Source organism: Bos grunniens, chromosome 3 (genome assembly GCF_055505025.1).
Source record: "Bos grunniens cultivar Pamir isolate PY7600 chromosome 3, Bosgru_T2T1.0, whole genome shotgun sequence".
Classification (NCBI taxonomy): Eukaryota; Metazoa; Chordata; class Mammalia; order Artiodactyla; family Bovidae; genus Bos; species Bos grunniens.
In genome coordinates, this window is record NC_141167.1 from 72,773,252 (window position 1) to 72,790,935 (window position 17,684).

General features: G+C 44.7%; 1 protein-coding gene and 1 long non-coding RNA gene across 2 annotated transcripts in view; both read right to left on the minus strand.

Moving 5' to 3' along the window:
• The window catches only part of CNN3 (calponin 3), a 30,397-nt gene extending 21,735 nt beyond the window's left edge, over positions 1 to 8,662 (minus strand). Inside the window, exon 1 of the mRNA XM_086391345.1 lies at positions 8,374 to 8,662. Within this exon, the coding sequence (XP_086247471.1) occupies positions 8,374 to 8,430 (57 nt within the window). The 5' untranslated portion in view covers positions 8,431 to 8,662. The remainder of the gene's footprint in view (positions 1 to 8,373) is intronic.
• Positions 8,663 to 11,667: 3,005 nt separating this feature from the next.
• Positions 11,668 to 17,101, minus strand: LOC147375850 (uncharacterized). The gene is made up of 2 exons (XR_015160543.1): positions 14,990 to 17,101; positions 11,668 to 13,925 (listed from the first exon to the last, which is right to left on the minus strand). It is a non-coding gene; the product is annotated as an uncharacterized LOC147375850 (long non-coding RNA).
• Between the last annotated feature and the right edge of the window lie 583 nt (positions 17,102 to 17,684).

Genomic DNA, 17,684 nt, shown 5'->3' on the forward strand with positions numbered 1-17,684 from the left:
TCAGCTCCTAAGGGCCAAGGACTCCAACAAGCTCAAAATGTGCTATTTCATATAAGTAGAGTTTCTATACTCAATTAGAAGTATGATTGCTGTTGCTATTTTTGCTTCCAAAGTAGAATCACATGTTGGAGTTATGAGAGACTCACTACACATGGTATTGATTATTTTCTCTATTTCCTCCCACGTGAAACAAGAGGAGGGAGGGAAAACTGCAATCATAAAGCACTCTCCCCATCCAATTGAGGCGCCTTCTGCAGCACTAGGCAGGCAGAGAGGCTTAAGATAATGATGAAAGATTAGTGTGCAAACATCTGAGAAGAGGAAAGAAGAAACAACAATGATATCATAGCAGTGTGCCTAGCCACTTAGCAGCCGGGATCCCCTGGAAGACGTGTGGGCGAAGAGAGGAAAGGGCCGTAAATGCTTGACTATGACTTGCCCAAAAGGCCTCCTCTCTTTATACTCGCATCCCTAATTCCTGACCTTCCCAGGGCGGATATGCCTGCCTCACACTCACACCCTGAAGCTTCCTGGTCCTGGGGGGGAAGAGGTTCCCTCCCTACAGACCTGGGGGAAGCTAGGAATTAAGTCTTTTCTCCTCACAGACTTGCTTCACACAGGTCTAGGGAGAGCCTTCCTAAAACCATTTAGGACTCAAGGCCTCCAGCGACAATGCTACAAGAGAAATATGTTTAGCAGTCCATGCGGAGGAATACCCACCCTGTCTGAAATCCAGAAATGAAAGGTGTATCTTGTCTAACAGAAATCGATTTCTTAGGAAGAAAAAGCAAAGTACTGGTACACCCAGAAAGCGAGGCCTTTAGCTCTACACAGAAGTCCACGGCCCTGAGGGCAGTGTGAACAGAGACAGCCCAGGGTTCACTGCAGGACTCCATTACAGGCTGCCGGGGGAGAAGGTGTGATTCAGGACTCAGGGAGCAGAGCACAGTCCTGAGTTAGAAATAGGGAGGTACTGCTTGGCTCTGTAGCCCCCTATCTGCCAGAAGCCTCATTCAGACACAGACTGGTGCATGAATGTTCAAGTGCTCAAGATAATCTCAAAATCTAGAAGGTAAAAGCAGCACAGATTGGTGCATGAATGTTCGAGTTCTCGAGATAATCTCAAAATCCAGAAGGTAAAAGAAGCTGGGGAGAACACAGGACTGAATCTAACCAGCAGAGCAAAATGGAATAATTGCTAACATGTACATAATGTGTACTTTGGGTTCTAGGTATTATTTGAAACATATTACATAGATTATCTTGTTTATTTTACCCCAAACACTACAGATAGGTACTAGCATACCCACGCTTTACAGATGAGACACTGAGAGGTTATTTGCCCAAAGTCACAGGGTAAGAGGCAGAACCAAGATTAGGAGCCAGTCAGAGCCTCCAGGGCCACCAGGTTCTACTTTCTCATGGAGTAGAACTTAGAGGGGACCCACGTGACAACTTCAAGTTCACAAAGATTCCCATGGTCATGCTTTCATAAAATGTGCAAAATACTTTTTTTTTTTTTTTGTACTGATGAACTCTAAATTGTATAAGCTTCAGGCCCCACAAACAGCGTGAATCAACTGCAGGCTCAAAAAACCCTTAACAAAAACCTGAGCACAAGTACATATGAGTAACAGTTAAGAGCCCACATGGCTAGAGCTCAGAGTTCAGGAAAGCCAAGGCACATAGTATGCACCATAGAAGGATGCCTAGAAGAAAATCAAACCTGTGAAAAAATTTTAACAAGTTCCTTCCCATGACCTAGTCATATTGAGATGAGAAATAAGCATTTCCCCTCTCTCTTGGATATAATGGTCATGACTGGCTGAAAAACCAAAACCACCCAACTGTCCTTTTTTTTTTTAATGTAATATATAATATTAACTGGGGTCCCTGATACATTGTTCAGTGAAAAGAAAACAATTACTGATCTCATAATCCCACCTGGAAAGGGAAAACGCCTACAGAAATAGAGGATCTGACTCTTGATGATGGTTGCAGCAAGGTCTTCACTGTCAAGCTCACTTTGGGAATTTTAAAGGACAGAGGTAGACAAATAGCACTATTTCCACAAAGAAAAGAATGTAAATAGCTATAGATCATAGGATAGTGAGTTTGATAATGATCCTCATTAATATTCCAGAGTAAACAAGTCTGAGTACTTTAAATGGGTAACAGGTACCTCTTCTCAGTTCAGCAAACTGTGTTTTCTTTGGGTTTCCCTCATAGCTCAATCAGTAACGAATCTGCCTGCAATGCAGAAGACCTGGGTTTGATCCTTGGGTTGGGAAGATCCCCTGGAGAAGGAAATGGCAACCCACTCCAGTATTCTTGTCTGAAGAATCCCATGGACAGAGGCACCTAGCAGGCTATAGTCCATGGGGTTGCAAGAGTCAGACACGACTTAGCAACTAAACCACTAACCACCATTTTAAATGGGTAGTAGGTACCTCTTCTCAATTCAGCAAACTGTTTTTCCTTTAATTGTTTTGGTCAAGACAGGAAAACAAACCCCCAAAGCAGGCAAATTGCAATGATACACCCCTACCAGGACTGGCACATATCCAGGTGGGCGTAAGGGCCACTTCACAGGAGGCCTTTTGGGAGATGACCAACAGAGTCTTGCAGAGGGGATCTCTACTGTTCCTCCCTAACCTTGGAGCCTAAGAAAGAACTTCAACAAGAAGGAATTATCTCAGTGATAAATTTTCAGTGTAGTATTAACAATGAAAAACTGAAGAAAAATGAACTATAAAAATCTCCACGTCCTTCAAAAACTTCACACTTGTACCACAGAATTTCTTTACATAGACTTCTCAAACACTGCTACTTTCCAGTTTCTAGAGACAGTAAAATCTATTCCTGACGAATAAATTCATTAAATCAATAAATACTTATTGGGCATCCATTTACGTGCCAAGTTGTATTCTAAAAGATAGATTTTTGAGATATCTCACCAATGAATAAGACAGAGATCCTACTGCTGGTATAAAGAGATAATAAACAAAAAGTTCTAAATTAAAAAGCTATTACTGAACTGTAAAGTCAAAAAAAAGCTAAAGCTAAACCTATCCATACATTTTTATCAGGATTCTCTAGCAGCAAAACGAGGCAGACTACGTTACAGCACAATTTACAGCAGGAGTCCACTATCACCCTGGGGTTACTCTGATCGGTGGAGCAACCTGCTTGTCCAAATGGCACTGGGCTGGCAGGCCGGCAGGGTCTCAATGGGACATTTGGTAATAATATTTAACTGGACATGGAACAGCAGACTGGTTCCAAATAGGAAAAGGAGTACGTCAAGGCTGTATATTGTCACCCTGCTTATTTAATTTCTATGCAGAGTACATCATGAGAAATGCTGGGCTGGAAGAAGCACAAGCTGGAATCAAGATTGCCGGGAGAAATATCAATAACCTCAGATATGCAGATGACACCACCCTTATGGCAGAAAGTGAAGAGGAACTAAAGAGCCTCTTGATGAAAGTGAAAGAGGAGCGTGAAAAAGTTGGCTTAAAGCTCAACATTCAGAAAACTAAGATCATGGCATCTAGTCCCATCACTTCATGGGAAATAGATGGGGAAACAGTGGAAACAGTGTCAGACTTTATTTTTGGGGGCTCCAAAATCACTGCAGATGGTGATTACAGCCATGAAATTAAAAGACGCTTACTCCTTGGAAGGAAAGTTATGACCAACCTAGACAGCATATTCAAAACCAGAGACATTACTTTGCCAACAAAGGTCCATCTAGTCAAGGCCATGGTTTTTCCAGTGGTCATGTATGAATGTGAGAGTTGGACTGTGAAGAAAGCTGAGCGCTGAAGAATTGATGCTTTTGAACTGTGGTGTTGGAGAAGACTCTTGAGAGTCCCTTGGACTGCAAGGAGATCCAACCGGTCCATCCTAAAGGAGATCAGTCCTGGGTGTTCATTGGAAGGACTGATGCTGAAACTGCAACGCCAATACTTTGGCCACCTGATGCGAAAAGCTGACTCACTGGAAAAGACCCTGATGCTGGGAGGGATTGGGGGCAAGAGGAGAAGGGGACGACAGAGGATAGATGGCTGGATGCCATCACCGACTTGATGGACATGAGTTTGGGTGGACTCCGGGAGTTGGTGATGGACAGGGAGGCCTGGTGTGCTGCGATTGGGTTGCAAAGAGTCGGACACGACTGAGCGACTGAACTGAACTGATATTTAATTATTACTCTATGATTGCTTAATTTACTTTTTAAAGACTTACAATTTTAGTAGTAAATCATCCAAAGTGGTTTTTGTCTGTTGAGGGATGCCATCTTGAAACCAAAAAGACTGTGTGAGAAGCTACTTTGCTCAAATCAGACATTCCTTGGGAGCAGAAACTGTGAGAATGTACATTCCAATTCCATTCTTCTTAATATCTCAATTAGACCCCTCCCCAAAAACATACCCAGGTAAGATCACTGCATCTCCACTCACTCCTGCCCCACAGCTAACTCCTCCCCCACAGCTAACTCCTCCCCTTCCCTGAGAACTGTAAGTGCCCCCTGCAGCACTTGCTCTAAGACTGGTGAGGGCATACTTCACTAAATCCTCAGCTTTACAAGAAAGTACCCTGGATTCCCAGGTGGCGTGGTGGTAAAGAATCCGCCTGCCGGTGAAGGGGCTGCTGGAGACCAAGCAAGGTTCAATCCCTGGGTCGGGAAGATCCCCTGGAGGAGGAAATGGCAACGCACTCCAGTATTCTTGCCTGGGAAATCCCATGGACAGAGAAGCCTGGCAGGCTACAGTCTATGGGGGTCAGAGCTGGACACGACTGAGCATGCATGCATGCACCCTGACTCCAACATCAGAACCAAGTGTCGGAAATGCTGTGCTTCCCTTTGGGGCCTGTCATGTTTCCATGGTTCATAAGGCACAGGGGTATTTACCTCTGGTCCCTTAGATGCAGCCAAGGGCCTGGCTCAAGTTGTATGATCCATGTAAGACCTTTCTACTTTATGTTTCCATCTCTCACTGAACTATCTACAGCAGCTTCTATGTTTTCCTGGACCTTCTACTACATATAGTCTTTGTAGATTGCAAGTTATAATCCTTTTCTTGTTATTAGAGAGAGACTGTTATACTGCAGGCTAAAGGATTCTACTTTTTTTAGGCTGTTTTCAAACATCTTTTAGCCAATTAAAAAAAAAAATTGTATATTCTGCCATGTATTATCTTCTCAAACAAGTATCTTAAATTGACTGAAATTTTATTATTTAAAATTTAAATTTAAATTTTCCCTTGAAATTTTATTAATTAAAGCTGCTGCTGCTGCTAAGTCGCTTCAGTCGTGTCCGACTCTGTGCGACCCCAAAGACAGCAGCCCACCAGGCTTCCCCATCCTATCTAAGATCAAAGGCTTCCTCAATTCATTGATGAACTGCTTTCGCAGCTCAAATATAAATAGACTAAAGGCTTTTTAAAATAAAATGGAATATTTAAAGAGGCAGTGACATACAAGTCTAAGACATATAATACCAATGCTAATTTTCTATTATAAGAATTAATATCCACAACATACTCATTGAGTACTTACTACAAGCCAGACACATCTCAGTAACACAGAGTTTAGAGGTGGTAACTATTACTCCCCCATTTACCGATTAGGAAACTAGGACAGAAATGTCAAATAACTTGCCCAACATCATTCAAGGCAGGTAAGTGGCAGGGGGGGATTAGAACCCACATCTGCCTCACTCCAAGGTCCATACCACACTCCCACTCCCCACATGGTTAAATGAGGTTTTAAGGGAAAAAAAAAAAAACCAAAACTGACATTTAAGCAACCTATTATAGAGAAAAAGCAAGTTATGTTATGCAATACATTGAGAAAAAGGCAAGAAGAAATCAAAAGCTATCCAAATGAAGCAGTGTCAAGGTTCAAGTTCCACAGACCCACTCATCAGGTGGTTATGAGCCCTCAGCTGAAATGCATTATCTCATACCAAGAATTAGCAAACAGGGATATTTGATTTCCAAGCCCAATTAAAACAGCATTAAATGAATAATCATGATGCCAGGAAGTGACAGGTGGACAGCAAAAATAGCGGGGAGGGGGATAGACAATAGTGACTGGTAACAGAACAGCCTTAAGTACTGCACTGAACTAAGACATCACTCTTCGAATTTAAATTCTTAGAATATTCCAATTTTCTCCTGTGATCTTGAGCAAATCACACCTCTCTGAGCTTCAGCATCCTGATCTGTAAATGATGTTGGATAATCCCAGGAATCCTCCCCGTCTCAGAGGGCTGCTCTGCTATGGAGATCAAAAGACTTCCTATGAAAGGATACAGTCTGAAAGAACCATATAAATGAAAGGGGTTATTAAAGGTTGGTTTGATGCTTAAAGGGATAAACCCACAGTTATACAAACCAAAAGTGAAAACCAACTTTCCAAAGATCCTGAAAGCTGAGGTTTTACTATTTTTAAGAATGTATAATAATTACAGTTATTAATGATCTAGCCTCAGTCTATGCACTTCCTTCAGTCTACTCAATAATAAGTAGGAAAGGGGCAGAAGTTGCTTCATTAATCAGCAAAAAGATGATATTAACAGCCAAGAAAAGTCAGTCACTTGAAGGACTGCCAAGGTCAGTACCTCATTTACAACGGAAAAGGTAGAGACTTAAGGTTTGCCATACAAGTATCTCAAGGGCAAATTAAAATTAACGTGCACAAAGCCAGGCCAGGCTATTACATCCAGCAAATTGGACACGCTGATTCCACTGAAAGGATTCCTAAAGGTCCACTTGCAAACCTTGGAAAGAACAGCACAATAGTCTAGGGGTTTTCAGTTGGTGGGGTTTGTACTCACAAACCACTCACTTTTCTGTTCTTCAAAACAGTGTTCAGGAAACCGCTTTCTAATACAGGCAACACACTTGACAAGGTAAAAGATCTAGATTTCAATTTAAGATACACAAACTAAAATCAACTGCTTGCTTCAGAGATTGTTTAGAATTTAGTAACAACTGAATTAATAATATGATGTGGAGACTATATCAGGGATTGGGCAGAGCCACAATTCTCCCTTGGGGTGTGACAATGGTGCGCTTCATAGTCCCTGGGTAATTCCCTCCACACTTCCTACACCCCCAACGCTGGGATGTTACAGTTCTGACAATGCCGGTAAATTCTACCAGAGGTAGGACGGTTCGGGGGCAATCCTGACATGCTTCGGCTCCCGGGAGGTTAATGGGAATTAAACCACAGCAGCCCTCCTTTGTGGCGCTTTGGCCAGAACAGCAGAAAGGAGACAATGAGCGTTCTGTGCGCAGTTCCGCGCGGATTGGCTGTTCTCTCCCCCCAGAAACCCCTGATGTCATGGGCTTGGAATGCAGGGAGGGAGGAAGGAAGGAGAGGGTTTGGGGAGGGGGACGCCTCTCATCTCTTTCCCAGACCGAAAGTCCCAAAGATAAACTCAACGCATTCTTATGCTGGGCAAAGTGGCAAAACCGAGGGTTACCAAAGCCCAATCACTCCAAACTACAGTCCACCTCGGCAAATAAACCCTGAACAAAAGCAACGCACGAAGATTTCCTTGATACCGTTAAAGTCTAACGTACTACAAACTTTAGTGTTTTGGTTTTGTTTTCTTTTAAGGAAAAAAAAAAAGCTCAAGTCTACAGCAGATATTCCCGAAGCGGCGCGCTCAGGCTTTGTTTCCTCTTGCCGCAAAAGCAGCAGCAACTGGCACCGGGATTCGAAAACCAGGAAGGGTTCTGGTCGGCTCCCGTCTTTCCGGTGGTCCTAGGGCCCTTGCCTCAGGCCGCTTAGCGGTCTCCCACCCCGCAAGAGGCGAGGAACAATGGGGACCCAGTTTGCCCACTAACCGCCTAACTTTATTCGCGGCTTTGAATTCCGCCCGGGGGCTAGAGTGTCTGCCAGGGGCCCGGGCCGGGGTGGATGGCGGAGGCTGCTCGCTGGGTCCCCAGCCGTGCCGACGGGCCCCACCTAAGGGCGAATGACCAGGCAGGAGCGCCCCCTTGCCGGAGGGGTGCGTCCTGCAGCCGCGGACCCGCTCCTGGAACCAAGGGACGGCGCTGAGGGATTCCAAGAGCCTGGGAACCCACCGCCCGTCGCTAGCCTCGGCCCGCGGCGCTGGAACAAAGCCAGCTGAGCGCCCGGGAGCCTGCGCTTGCAGCCGGGGACAGGACGGGGACGCGCAGAAACTGTCGCGCACCCCCTTCCCCGCCCCGACATCTACTATCCGCGAAGCCCGCCAGCAAAGGCGCGCGGGGAGAAGCGCGGCCCCAGCCACCCGGGTCTCAGGGTCCCGGGGCGGCGCCCTGCATCCCACCTCTGGCCCCAGGGTCCCGCCCCATCCGAGCCCAGGCGTACCTTGTTCTTGACCTCGGCCGAGAGCCCATAGGAAGGGCCCTTGTTGAAGTGGGTCATGATGATTCGCGCGGCGGGAAGAGGCTGAGTTCGGGTCCGGGGGTTTCTTGCGCTCGGTTTCCCCGCTCCTGGCCCCGAAGAGTGGCCGCACTACAAGATGCTCGGAGCTCGCTCTCCTGGGCGGCGCAGGAGTCGCCGGGACGCGGCGGCGGGACGCGGGCGGTGCCTCGGCTACTCGGTCGGACGAGGTCCCCCAGACGCTCCCGCTCGGCTCCGGAGTCCCGCACGAACTGCCCCCCACCGCCTCCCCCGGACTTCCAGGGATTGGCCGACTAGCCCGACCAATGGAGGGCCGCCGCCTCCCGCGTCTCTGGAGAGGGGGCGGCGCGGCCAATTGAAGGGCGGCGGGCGCAGCGCTCCTCCCGGCGCGGGTCTCTGGCCCCGGTCCCCGCCCTCACGCCTTGCAGGGTCGAAGCGGCCCCTCCTCCAGGCCCGGCGGAGCCGGCAGCGCCGGCGGAGGCCTGCCCCGCAATGGGAGTCGCCCTGGCTACCGGGGGCTTCGCAGAGGCCCGGAGTTCGCGTCAACTTCCAGGCATCCGCTTGCGGCCAGCAAAGGGGAGGGAAGCCCACCAGGGTTGACCCGTGGCTGATCCACCGCCTCCTTCTGCCTCCTCCCTGGCTGCAGACCCCACGCGCGCAGGTGGCGGGCAGGACCCCTCCATTCGACGCGGGGGGCAGCCTTGGAGCCCCTGTGCCCGAGAAAGGGGGGCCCCCTCCTCCGACACCTGCTTCTTCCTCCCTTACCCTACAGCTTCCCACACCTGTTGGTCTGACCTCTCCACTGCTGCCGTCCTGGGAACAGTCAAGGCTTCGGGCCAAATTCGAGCTCACTCGGTGTGCTGTACGGAAAAAAGTGGGGAATGTGCCATGGCAGAGCCTGGGCATTTTAAATAATTTTCTGGATTCGCACCAACTCCTTTTTACAAGCATCTTTTATACGGGGTTCAGCTAATCCAAAAACCTAGGTGACTGTTCTCTTTCTCTCTCTCTCTCTCTTTCTCTGTCTCTAATCCGTAGGCTTCTTTGAGCCAGATCTTTTGTGTAGAGCTAAGTAAACTTGTATCCTTTAGGCCAGAAGGGCCTCCATCCTTTCATGGTCCCGCTTCCAACGCATCACTTTCTTTCCCTCAGATCTCAAATAACTTGATAGAGAGGAGGAAGGGAACAGAACTCTCCTCATTCATCAGTGCCTGGCACCGTTCTAGACACCTCCCAAACACGTTCTCATTTACTCCTCTCAAACAACCCCGTAGGTAGACATCACATCCATTTTAGGGGTGATAAAGCCAAAACTCAGAGACCGAAGTGTACTGACCCAGGTCTGCCAGCCTCTGAAGCTTTCCCTCTTGCCAGAACTTTCTCGTGCACGCTTAGGATATGTTTCTATCCCTGAGAGTCTAGTGTAAGAGTTCTGTTTAGCAAACACCAGTTACCATGCCAGAACAGATCATGGAACCAGGTGTGGCAAACTGCTTGAGAGGAGGAGTCAAACTTTTTCCCGTAGTTGAGCCCGCTTGGAACAGAAATGAACAGGGCAACTTTGAAAGAAAATGCACAGAAAGTGCTATTAGCTTTTCAAGGGCTTTTGACTGATTTGGTGGAGGGAGGGTAGAAGGTGCAGGAGACTAGTAGGGAGGAAGGGAGGAAAGTGAGTGATTTATATGTGATTTGCTAATTTAGTCAGGAGGTAGGAATGATAATTAGGTCAGTCGTCCCACACAGAAATGACACAGTTGACCCAGGATTGGTGAGGCAAGCAGTTTAGGCTGCTTTTCCAGTAGTGTGATAGCGGCTGAGTGTCATGAACAAGACTTCACCCACTTTTCTTTTGGACTAAAGAGTGAGAGATGGTGGCCAAATTTGAGGTACAAGTCACAGTTCTATCACATGCTGTTCCTGCTGTGATGTAAGCTTTTCTGACTACAGTAAGATGGAGAACATAGAGTCAAAATCTACTTTCATCTACTTCAAGGTCATTCCTTGTATCATAGAATATACAAGAATCATATTCAATTTCATCATGGAAACAAAGACAAAAATGTGACTTTTTTGTAATGGGGGTTATTGTTTAATGGGTACAAAGGTTAGCTTGGAATGATGACAGAATTCTGGAAATAGTGGCAATAGTCATAAAACAATGAAAATGTACTTAATGCCACTATATACTTTAAAATGGGTCTTTTAAAATCCCTCCCTTTCTCTTCCTTGCTACCCAACCTGATCAAACAACCATGGATACCTTTTCTGTCTCTGCATGTCAGTTTGTGTTTCCTAGAATTTTATGTAAATGAGACCATACAATGTTTCCATTTCAAATGGCTTCTTTCACTCAGCAAAATCATTTTGAGATTTGTCAACATTGTAGCATATATCAGTAGTTCATCCTAGTTTTATTACTGAGTAGCAGGCAATGGCACCCCACTCCAGTACTCTTGCCTGGAAAATCCCATGGATGGAGGAGCCTGGTAGGCTGCAGTCCATGGGGTGGCTACAACTGAGCAACTTCACTTTCACTTTTCACTTTCATGCATTGGAGAAGGAAATGGCAACCCACTCCAGTGTTCTTGCCTGGAGAATCCCAGGGACAGGGGAGCCTGGTGGGCTGCCGTCTGTGGGGTCACATAGAGTCAGACACGACTGAAGTGACTTAGCAGCAGCAGCAGCAGCATTCCATTGTAAGGTTATACCACACTATGCTGTGCTGTGCTAGGTCACTCAGTCGTGTCCGACTCCTGTGACCCCATGGACTGCAGCCCACCAGGCTCCTCTGTCCATGGGGATTCTCCAGGCAAGAATACTGGAGTGGGTTGCCATGCCTTCCTCCAGGGGATCTTCCCAACCCTGAGATCGAACCCAGGTCTCCCCCATTGTGTGTGTATATCTATCTATCTATCTATCTATCTCTCTCTCTCCATCCTCTTGTTGATGAACATTTATGTTGTTTCCAGTTTTTAGCTATTGCAAATAAAGCTATATGAAAATTCATGTACAAGTCTTTTTATGGACATATGCTATCATTTTTCTTGGATAAATACCTATGAGTGGAATGACTGGATCATAAGAAAGGTATAGGTTTCACTTTTCAAGAAATTGCCAATCTTTCCCAAAATAATTGTACCACTTTATATTCCCACCAGCAGTGTACAAGAGTTCCAGCTTCTCTGCATCCTCACCAACACTTGTTATAGGCAATATTTTTAAGTTTAGCAATTCTAGTAGATGTAAGGTGATATCTCATTGTGGTTTAAACTTTAATTTTCCCAAATAAGTAATGATACTAGGCATCTTTTCATGTGCTTATTTTTGTCATGAGTATATCTTTTTCATGAAGAATTTTTTCAATCTTTCCCCCATTTTGTGTGTTTTCCTATTATAGTAGACATCTTTAACTTATCATTACCAGAGTAGATTTAGAAAATCCTGACCAAAATCTAACAATAGAATGTGTCAGCAAATGCTAGAAAGTAAAATTTCACGTTACAAAATAACTACCAGGTGTGGCCCAACAATCTTAATTATTTTAACTGGAGCTGCCTTAATATGCAGAATTGAAATAAATGTTCTTAAAGAGGTCAATACTACCTTTCCAAATTCCCATTAATTAAAAGAAGTTGGTGGGGAGCTGTAAGAAAGTGTTCTTTCACAGATACAAATCTGTGGGTCACATTTGTCACATAACTTCCCACTTGGACAATAGCAAAAAAATGTTTGGGAGAATACACCCTGTAAATACACAATGCTGGAGAATTACAAAGAAGCAAGAAGACATCAGTTAATCCTATTAGAAGATTCAGAGGAGACTAAGCAACTTTTAAGCACCTACTATGTGCTAAGCAATATTAGAGGTGCATCATGGGCAGCAAGATCATATAATTTATTACCCAAATAGGAATACTTCCGAGAGTGAAAAGGGGTACTGCTAATATTGTTTGTCTCAGGCAGTCCTAGTATGTCTCCTTGATAATGTTCTTTTTTATGATCCAAAATATCCGTTAGGCTTCCCTGGTGGCTCAGTGGTAAAGAATCTACCTGTCAATGCAGGAGACACAGGTTTGATCCCTGGTCCAGGAAGATCCCACATGCCTTGGAGCAATTAAGCCTATGCAGCACAACTACTGAGCCTGAGCTCTAGAGCCCAGGAGCCACAATTACTGAAACTTGTGCAGCCTTGAGCCCTTGCTCCACAACAAGAGAAGCCACCTCGATGAGAAGCCCGTGCACTGTAACTGGAGAGTAGCCCCTGCTTGCCACAACTAGAGGAAAGCCCATGCAGCAACAAAGACCCAGCACAGTCAATAATAACCATGTGTGTGTGTGAAAGTCGCTTAGTCCTGTGCAACTCTTTGTGACCCCACGGACTATACAGTCCATGGAATTCTCCAGGATAGAATACTGGAGTGGGTAGCCTTTCCCTTCTCCAGGGGATCTTCCCAACCGAGGGATCAAATCCAGGTGGATTCTTTAATCAGCTGAGCCAGAAAGGAAGCCCAATAATAACACTCATAAATAATAAGTATGCCTGTTTTAGTCAGTTCAGTTCAATTCAGTTGCTCAGTCGTGTCTGACTCTTTGTGACCTCATTGACGGCAGCACGCCAGGCCTCCCTGTTCATCACCAACTCCCAGAGTTTACTCAAACTCATGTCCATCGAGTCGGTGATGCCATCCAACCATCTCATCCTCTGTCAGCCCCTCCTCCTCCTGCCTTTCCCAGCATCAGGGTCTTTTCAAATGAGTCAGCTCTTCACATCAGGTGGCCAAAGTATTGGAGTTTCAGCTTCAGCACCAGTCCTTCCAATGAATATTCAGGACTGATTTCCTTTAGGATGGACTGGTTGGATCTCTTTGCAGTCCAAGGGACTCTTAAGAGTCTTCTCCAACACCACAGTTCAAAAGCATCAATTCTTTGGTGCTCAGCTTTCTTTACAGTCCAACTCTCACATCCACACATGACCACTGGAAAAACCAAAGCTTTGACTAGATGGACCTTTGTTAGCAAAGTAATGTCTCTGCTTTTTAATATGCTGTCTAGGTTGATCATAGCTTTTCTTCCAAGGAGTAAGCATCTTTTTATTTCATGGCTGCAGTCACCATCTGCCGTGATTCTGGAGCCCAACAAAATAAAGTCTGCCACTGTTTCCACTGTTTCTCCATCTATTTGCCGTGAAGTGATGGGACTGGATGCCATGAGCTTAGTTTTCTGAATGTTGAGTCTTAAGCCAACTTTTTCACTCTTCTCTTTCACTTTCACCAAGAGGCTCTTTAGTTCTTCACTTTCTGCCATAAGGGTGGTGTCATCTACATATCTAAGGTTATTAATATTTCTCCAGGGAATCTTGATTTCAGCTTGTGCTTCATTCAGCCCAGCATTTTGCATGAGATACTCTGCATATAAGTTAAATAAGCAGGGTGACAATATACAGCCTTGACATACTCCTTTTCCTATTTGGAATCAGTCTTTTGTTCCATGTCCAGTTCTGACTGTTGCTTCCTGACCTGCATACAGATTTTTATAATTAAAATGATCACTTCATTTAATGGCATCACTCACAACAACCCTGAGATGGTAAATATTATCTATTCCCATTTTGCAATCAGAAACTAATATTTAGAAAGGATACACGACTTGGCCAAAGCCAGGTGGTTAATGGAGAGCAAAATTAGGATTTGAAACCAGGCTTGCTTTAGGATGATTTCTCAAAAACCAATTTCCCAGATCCCTCAAGAATCTAAAATCTCTTTGGCAAGGTGCATCTGCTCTTCTTTTTTATAATTTTGGCTTCATCTCGTCCATCTGTGGAGTACCCACCACTCACTTCATGTGATACGTTAGTCTCTCAATCACAGACGCATTCACTTGGCTGACATGTCAAAGGGTTTACCCTACGCCCCAAGGAAATTATTGGGTCCAAGGAGGCATATGATTCAAGCAGGGCCCACCATTGTTCTTTTTGGTCAACAGATATAGAATCTGAATATTTGGTTACAGCAGATAGAACACTAACTCAAAGTGATACAGACTGGAAAATGGATTCATGTGACAGAAATGTTGAAGTAGGTCTAGCTTTATGCATGACTGACTCAGGGACTCAATCAAAGGGTATCACAAGCCAGTATATCCCCATATACCTCCTCTCTTCTGTTGTCCCTTCCCTTTTGGTGCCAGGCTTACCACCAGAAGGTCCAGGCTTACATCCTAACCTCTCAGCAGCCACACACACACACACAAGATGTAATAGAAAAATGAACCATTTCTCACCAGTCCCAACAAAAGCCCCAGAACTGAGTCTCAATAACCTGCGTTGGGTTACCTATCCCTCTGAACAGCAATCTCTTTAGCCACAGGAGAAAAGCTCTGACTGGCAGGTCTGGCCCTGAGATGGTATGGGAGGTGAGTAGGCAGCTCCCCAATCACCACAGGATTCTTTTTCCCAAAGAGGGTCCCTAAACTTTATTTGCCTCAGGCAAAAAGTCTGGAGATAACCTGTAAGGAAGTCATCCAGAGTACCCAGCTCCTCCTTCTCTTATCGTTAGGCACCAAGATCTTGTCAATGGCTTACCTGCATTCCCTTCTCTTCATTTCCAATAGCCTAGAGTTGAGGTTCTTATCATGTCTTGTCTGGGAATGACATCCTGACTGCAGGCTTCCTCTCCCAGATTTATCTCCAAAACTGATGCCTTTCAGCATGGATTGCCTCAAAAAAAAAAAAAAAAAAAAAAGTATTACTTTTTAAAAAGAGTATTTTACTTTCTATAAAGAGTATTATTGGGAATTCCCCGGTGGGCCAGTGGTTAGGACTCCCTGCTCTCACTGCCAAGGGCTCCGGTTCAGTCCTGATTGGGGAACTAGGTGATGCATCATGGTAGAAAATAATAATAATAGACTATTACTATATGATCCTGGAGAAGGGAATGGCAACCGACTCCAGTTTTCTTGCCTGGAAAATTCCACAGAGAGAGAAGCCTGACAGGCTACAGTTCACAGTGTTGCAAAGAGTTGGACATGACTGAGTGACTAACACACACAAACACACACACACACACATACACACACTCACTATATGATCCAAATTTCACTTCCATGTGTACACACAAAAGGCATGAAAGCAGGATCTTGAAGAGATATTTGTACACGCATGTCCACAGTAGCATTATTTGCAATAGTCAAAGGTGAAAACAATCCAAGGGGCTATCAAAGGATGAATGGAAAAGCAAAATACGGTATATACATACAATAGAATATCACTCAGCTTTAAGGGAAAAAAAGGAAATTCTGACACATGCTACAACATGGACAACCCCTGCGAATATTATGGTAAATGAAATAAGCCAGTCCCCAAAGGAAAAATACTGTAGGATTCCACCTATATCACAGAACCATAGAGACAGAAAGCAGGCTGGTGGTTGCCAGGGGCTGGGGAGCGAGGAATGTGTTCTTATATAATGGGTACGAAGTTTCAGGTTTATAAGATGAAGGATTCTGTGGATGAATGGTGTGATTGTGGCACAACAATGTGAAATACTTAAGGCTACTAAATGGTACACTTAAAAATGGATAAAATGTATGTTGTCATTTACCACAATTTAAAAAATATGATGCCTTAATCACTGTTCTAAATATACTATGATCATGACATCCACCCTACTTACAAGTCTCGTGGCTCTTCATTTGGCTACAGGGCCAAGCCCAAGCTCTCCCACTCACAAGGTTTTTTCATAATGAGGATATCAAGAAATCATGTATGCAAAGTGCTTAGGGATGTGGCAATGCCTGGCACAGAGCGTTCACTCAATAATTGGGTGTTATTACCATTATCATCACCACCACACTATTATCTGGCCTCTCCATACTTTTCTGGCCTGAGTAGTCCATGCTGTTTCACAATTAGGTGCCTCTACATAACCTGTTTTTTTCTGCTTCTGTTCTTTCACATTTATCTTTCAAAATCCAACTCGAATATTGCCTTTCCCCCAGAAGCCTTCCTTGAATCACACACCTCCAGTAGATTTATTTATTCCCTTCGCTGTGTGTCCTTTCTAAATATTTTGTAAATACTCCTATTATTGCTCCTGACACAGTGTATTTAATTTACATGCCAATCATCTTCCTAGATTCTGAGTAGATTTAGGACAGAAGACTGTATTGTTGATTGCCTCATTCCTCAGCATCTTATATTGCCACCCTTACTGCTTACTCAGTGAAAGACTATGACAAACACTTTCTTACAAATCTTACCCCATTTAACCCTTACACCAAGAATTTTAGGAATATACTACTGTCTTCAGTTTTTTGTGTTTTTTTTTTTTGATGGAAGAAGCAGAGGCTCAGAGAGGTTAATAACTTGTTCAAGGTGGGACAACAGTGATATTACCAGAATTTAGGGTTGTTTCTGCTTCTGAATCGCATGGTTTTATTACTGCACTATACTGCATCATTATAATTCACAGTCTCCTCAGGGAGGAAATGCAATGAAAGCAGGAAAGTGAGAGCTAAATTCTGAGATTGCTCAGATTTGGTGAGAGGAAAAAAAAAAAAAAAACAGTAGAGAGAGAGAGACGGAACAAGTGAAACAACAAAGTGAAAAAAAAAAATCATAAAAGGAACCCAGAAAAAAGGTAGAAGAGAGTTTTAAGAGCAAACGTGAGTAACTATAAGACCAAAAAAAAAAAAAAAACTTTTATTTTTCACTACGTTCCTTCTTGATGAAAAGCCCCAAGAGCACAGTAGAAATCAAATTACTGGGGCTTCCCTAGTGGCCCAGTGGTTAAGAATCTGCCTTGCAATGCAGAAGACACCAGTTCAATCCCTGGTCTGGTAAGATCCCACATGCCGTGGGACAACTAAGCCCGTGCTCCACAACTACTGAGCCCGAGCTATGAAGCCCACAAACTGCAACTACTGAGCCCCTGTGCCACGGCTACTGGAGCCTGCGTGCCCTAGAGCCTGTGCTCCAGAGCAAGAGAAGCCACTGCGGTTAGAAGCATGTACACTGCAACCCGCTCACCACAACTAGAGAAAGCCCTCGCACAGCAACGAAGACCCAGCGCAACCAGAAGAAAACAACAACAAAAACTATTTTTAAAAAGTTTAAAAAAAGAAATCAAATTACTGGTAAGAAAAGGAAGGGTCAGTGAAGAAATGGAGGCAGCAGAAATGGGAAAACCCATCTCTAGTGGGAAGAAGCAGAGAAGTGCAGTGGTTCTTAATAAAGCAGGTGGGCTGAGAGAAGCAGGTGTACAATGGAAGGGGCTGAG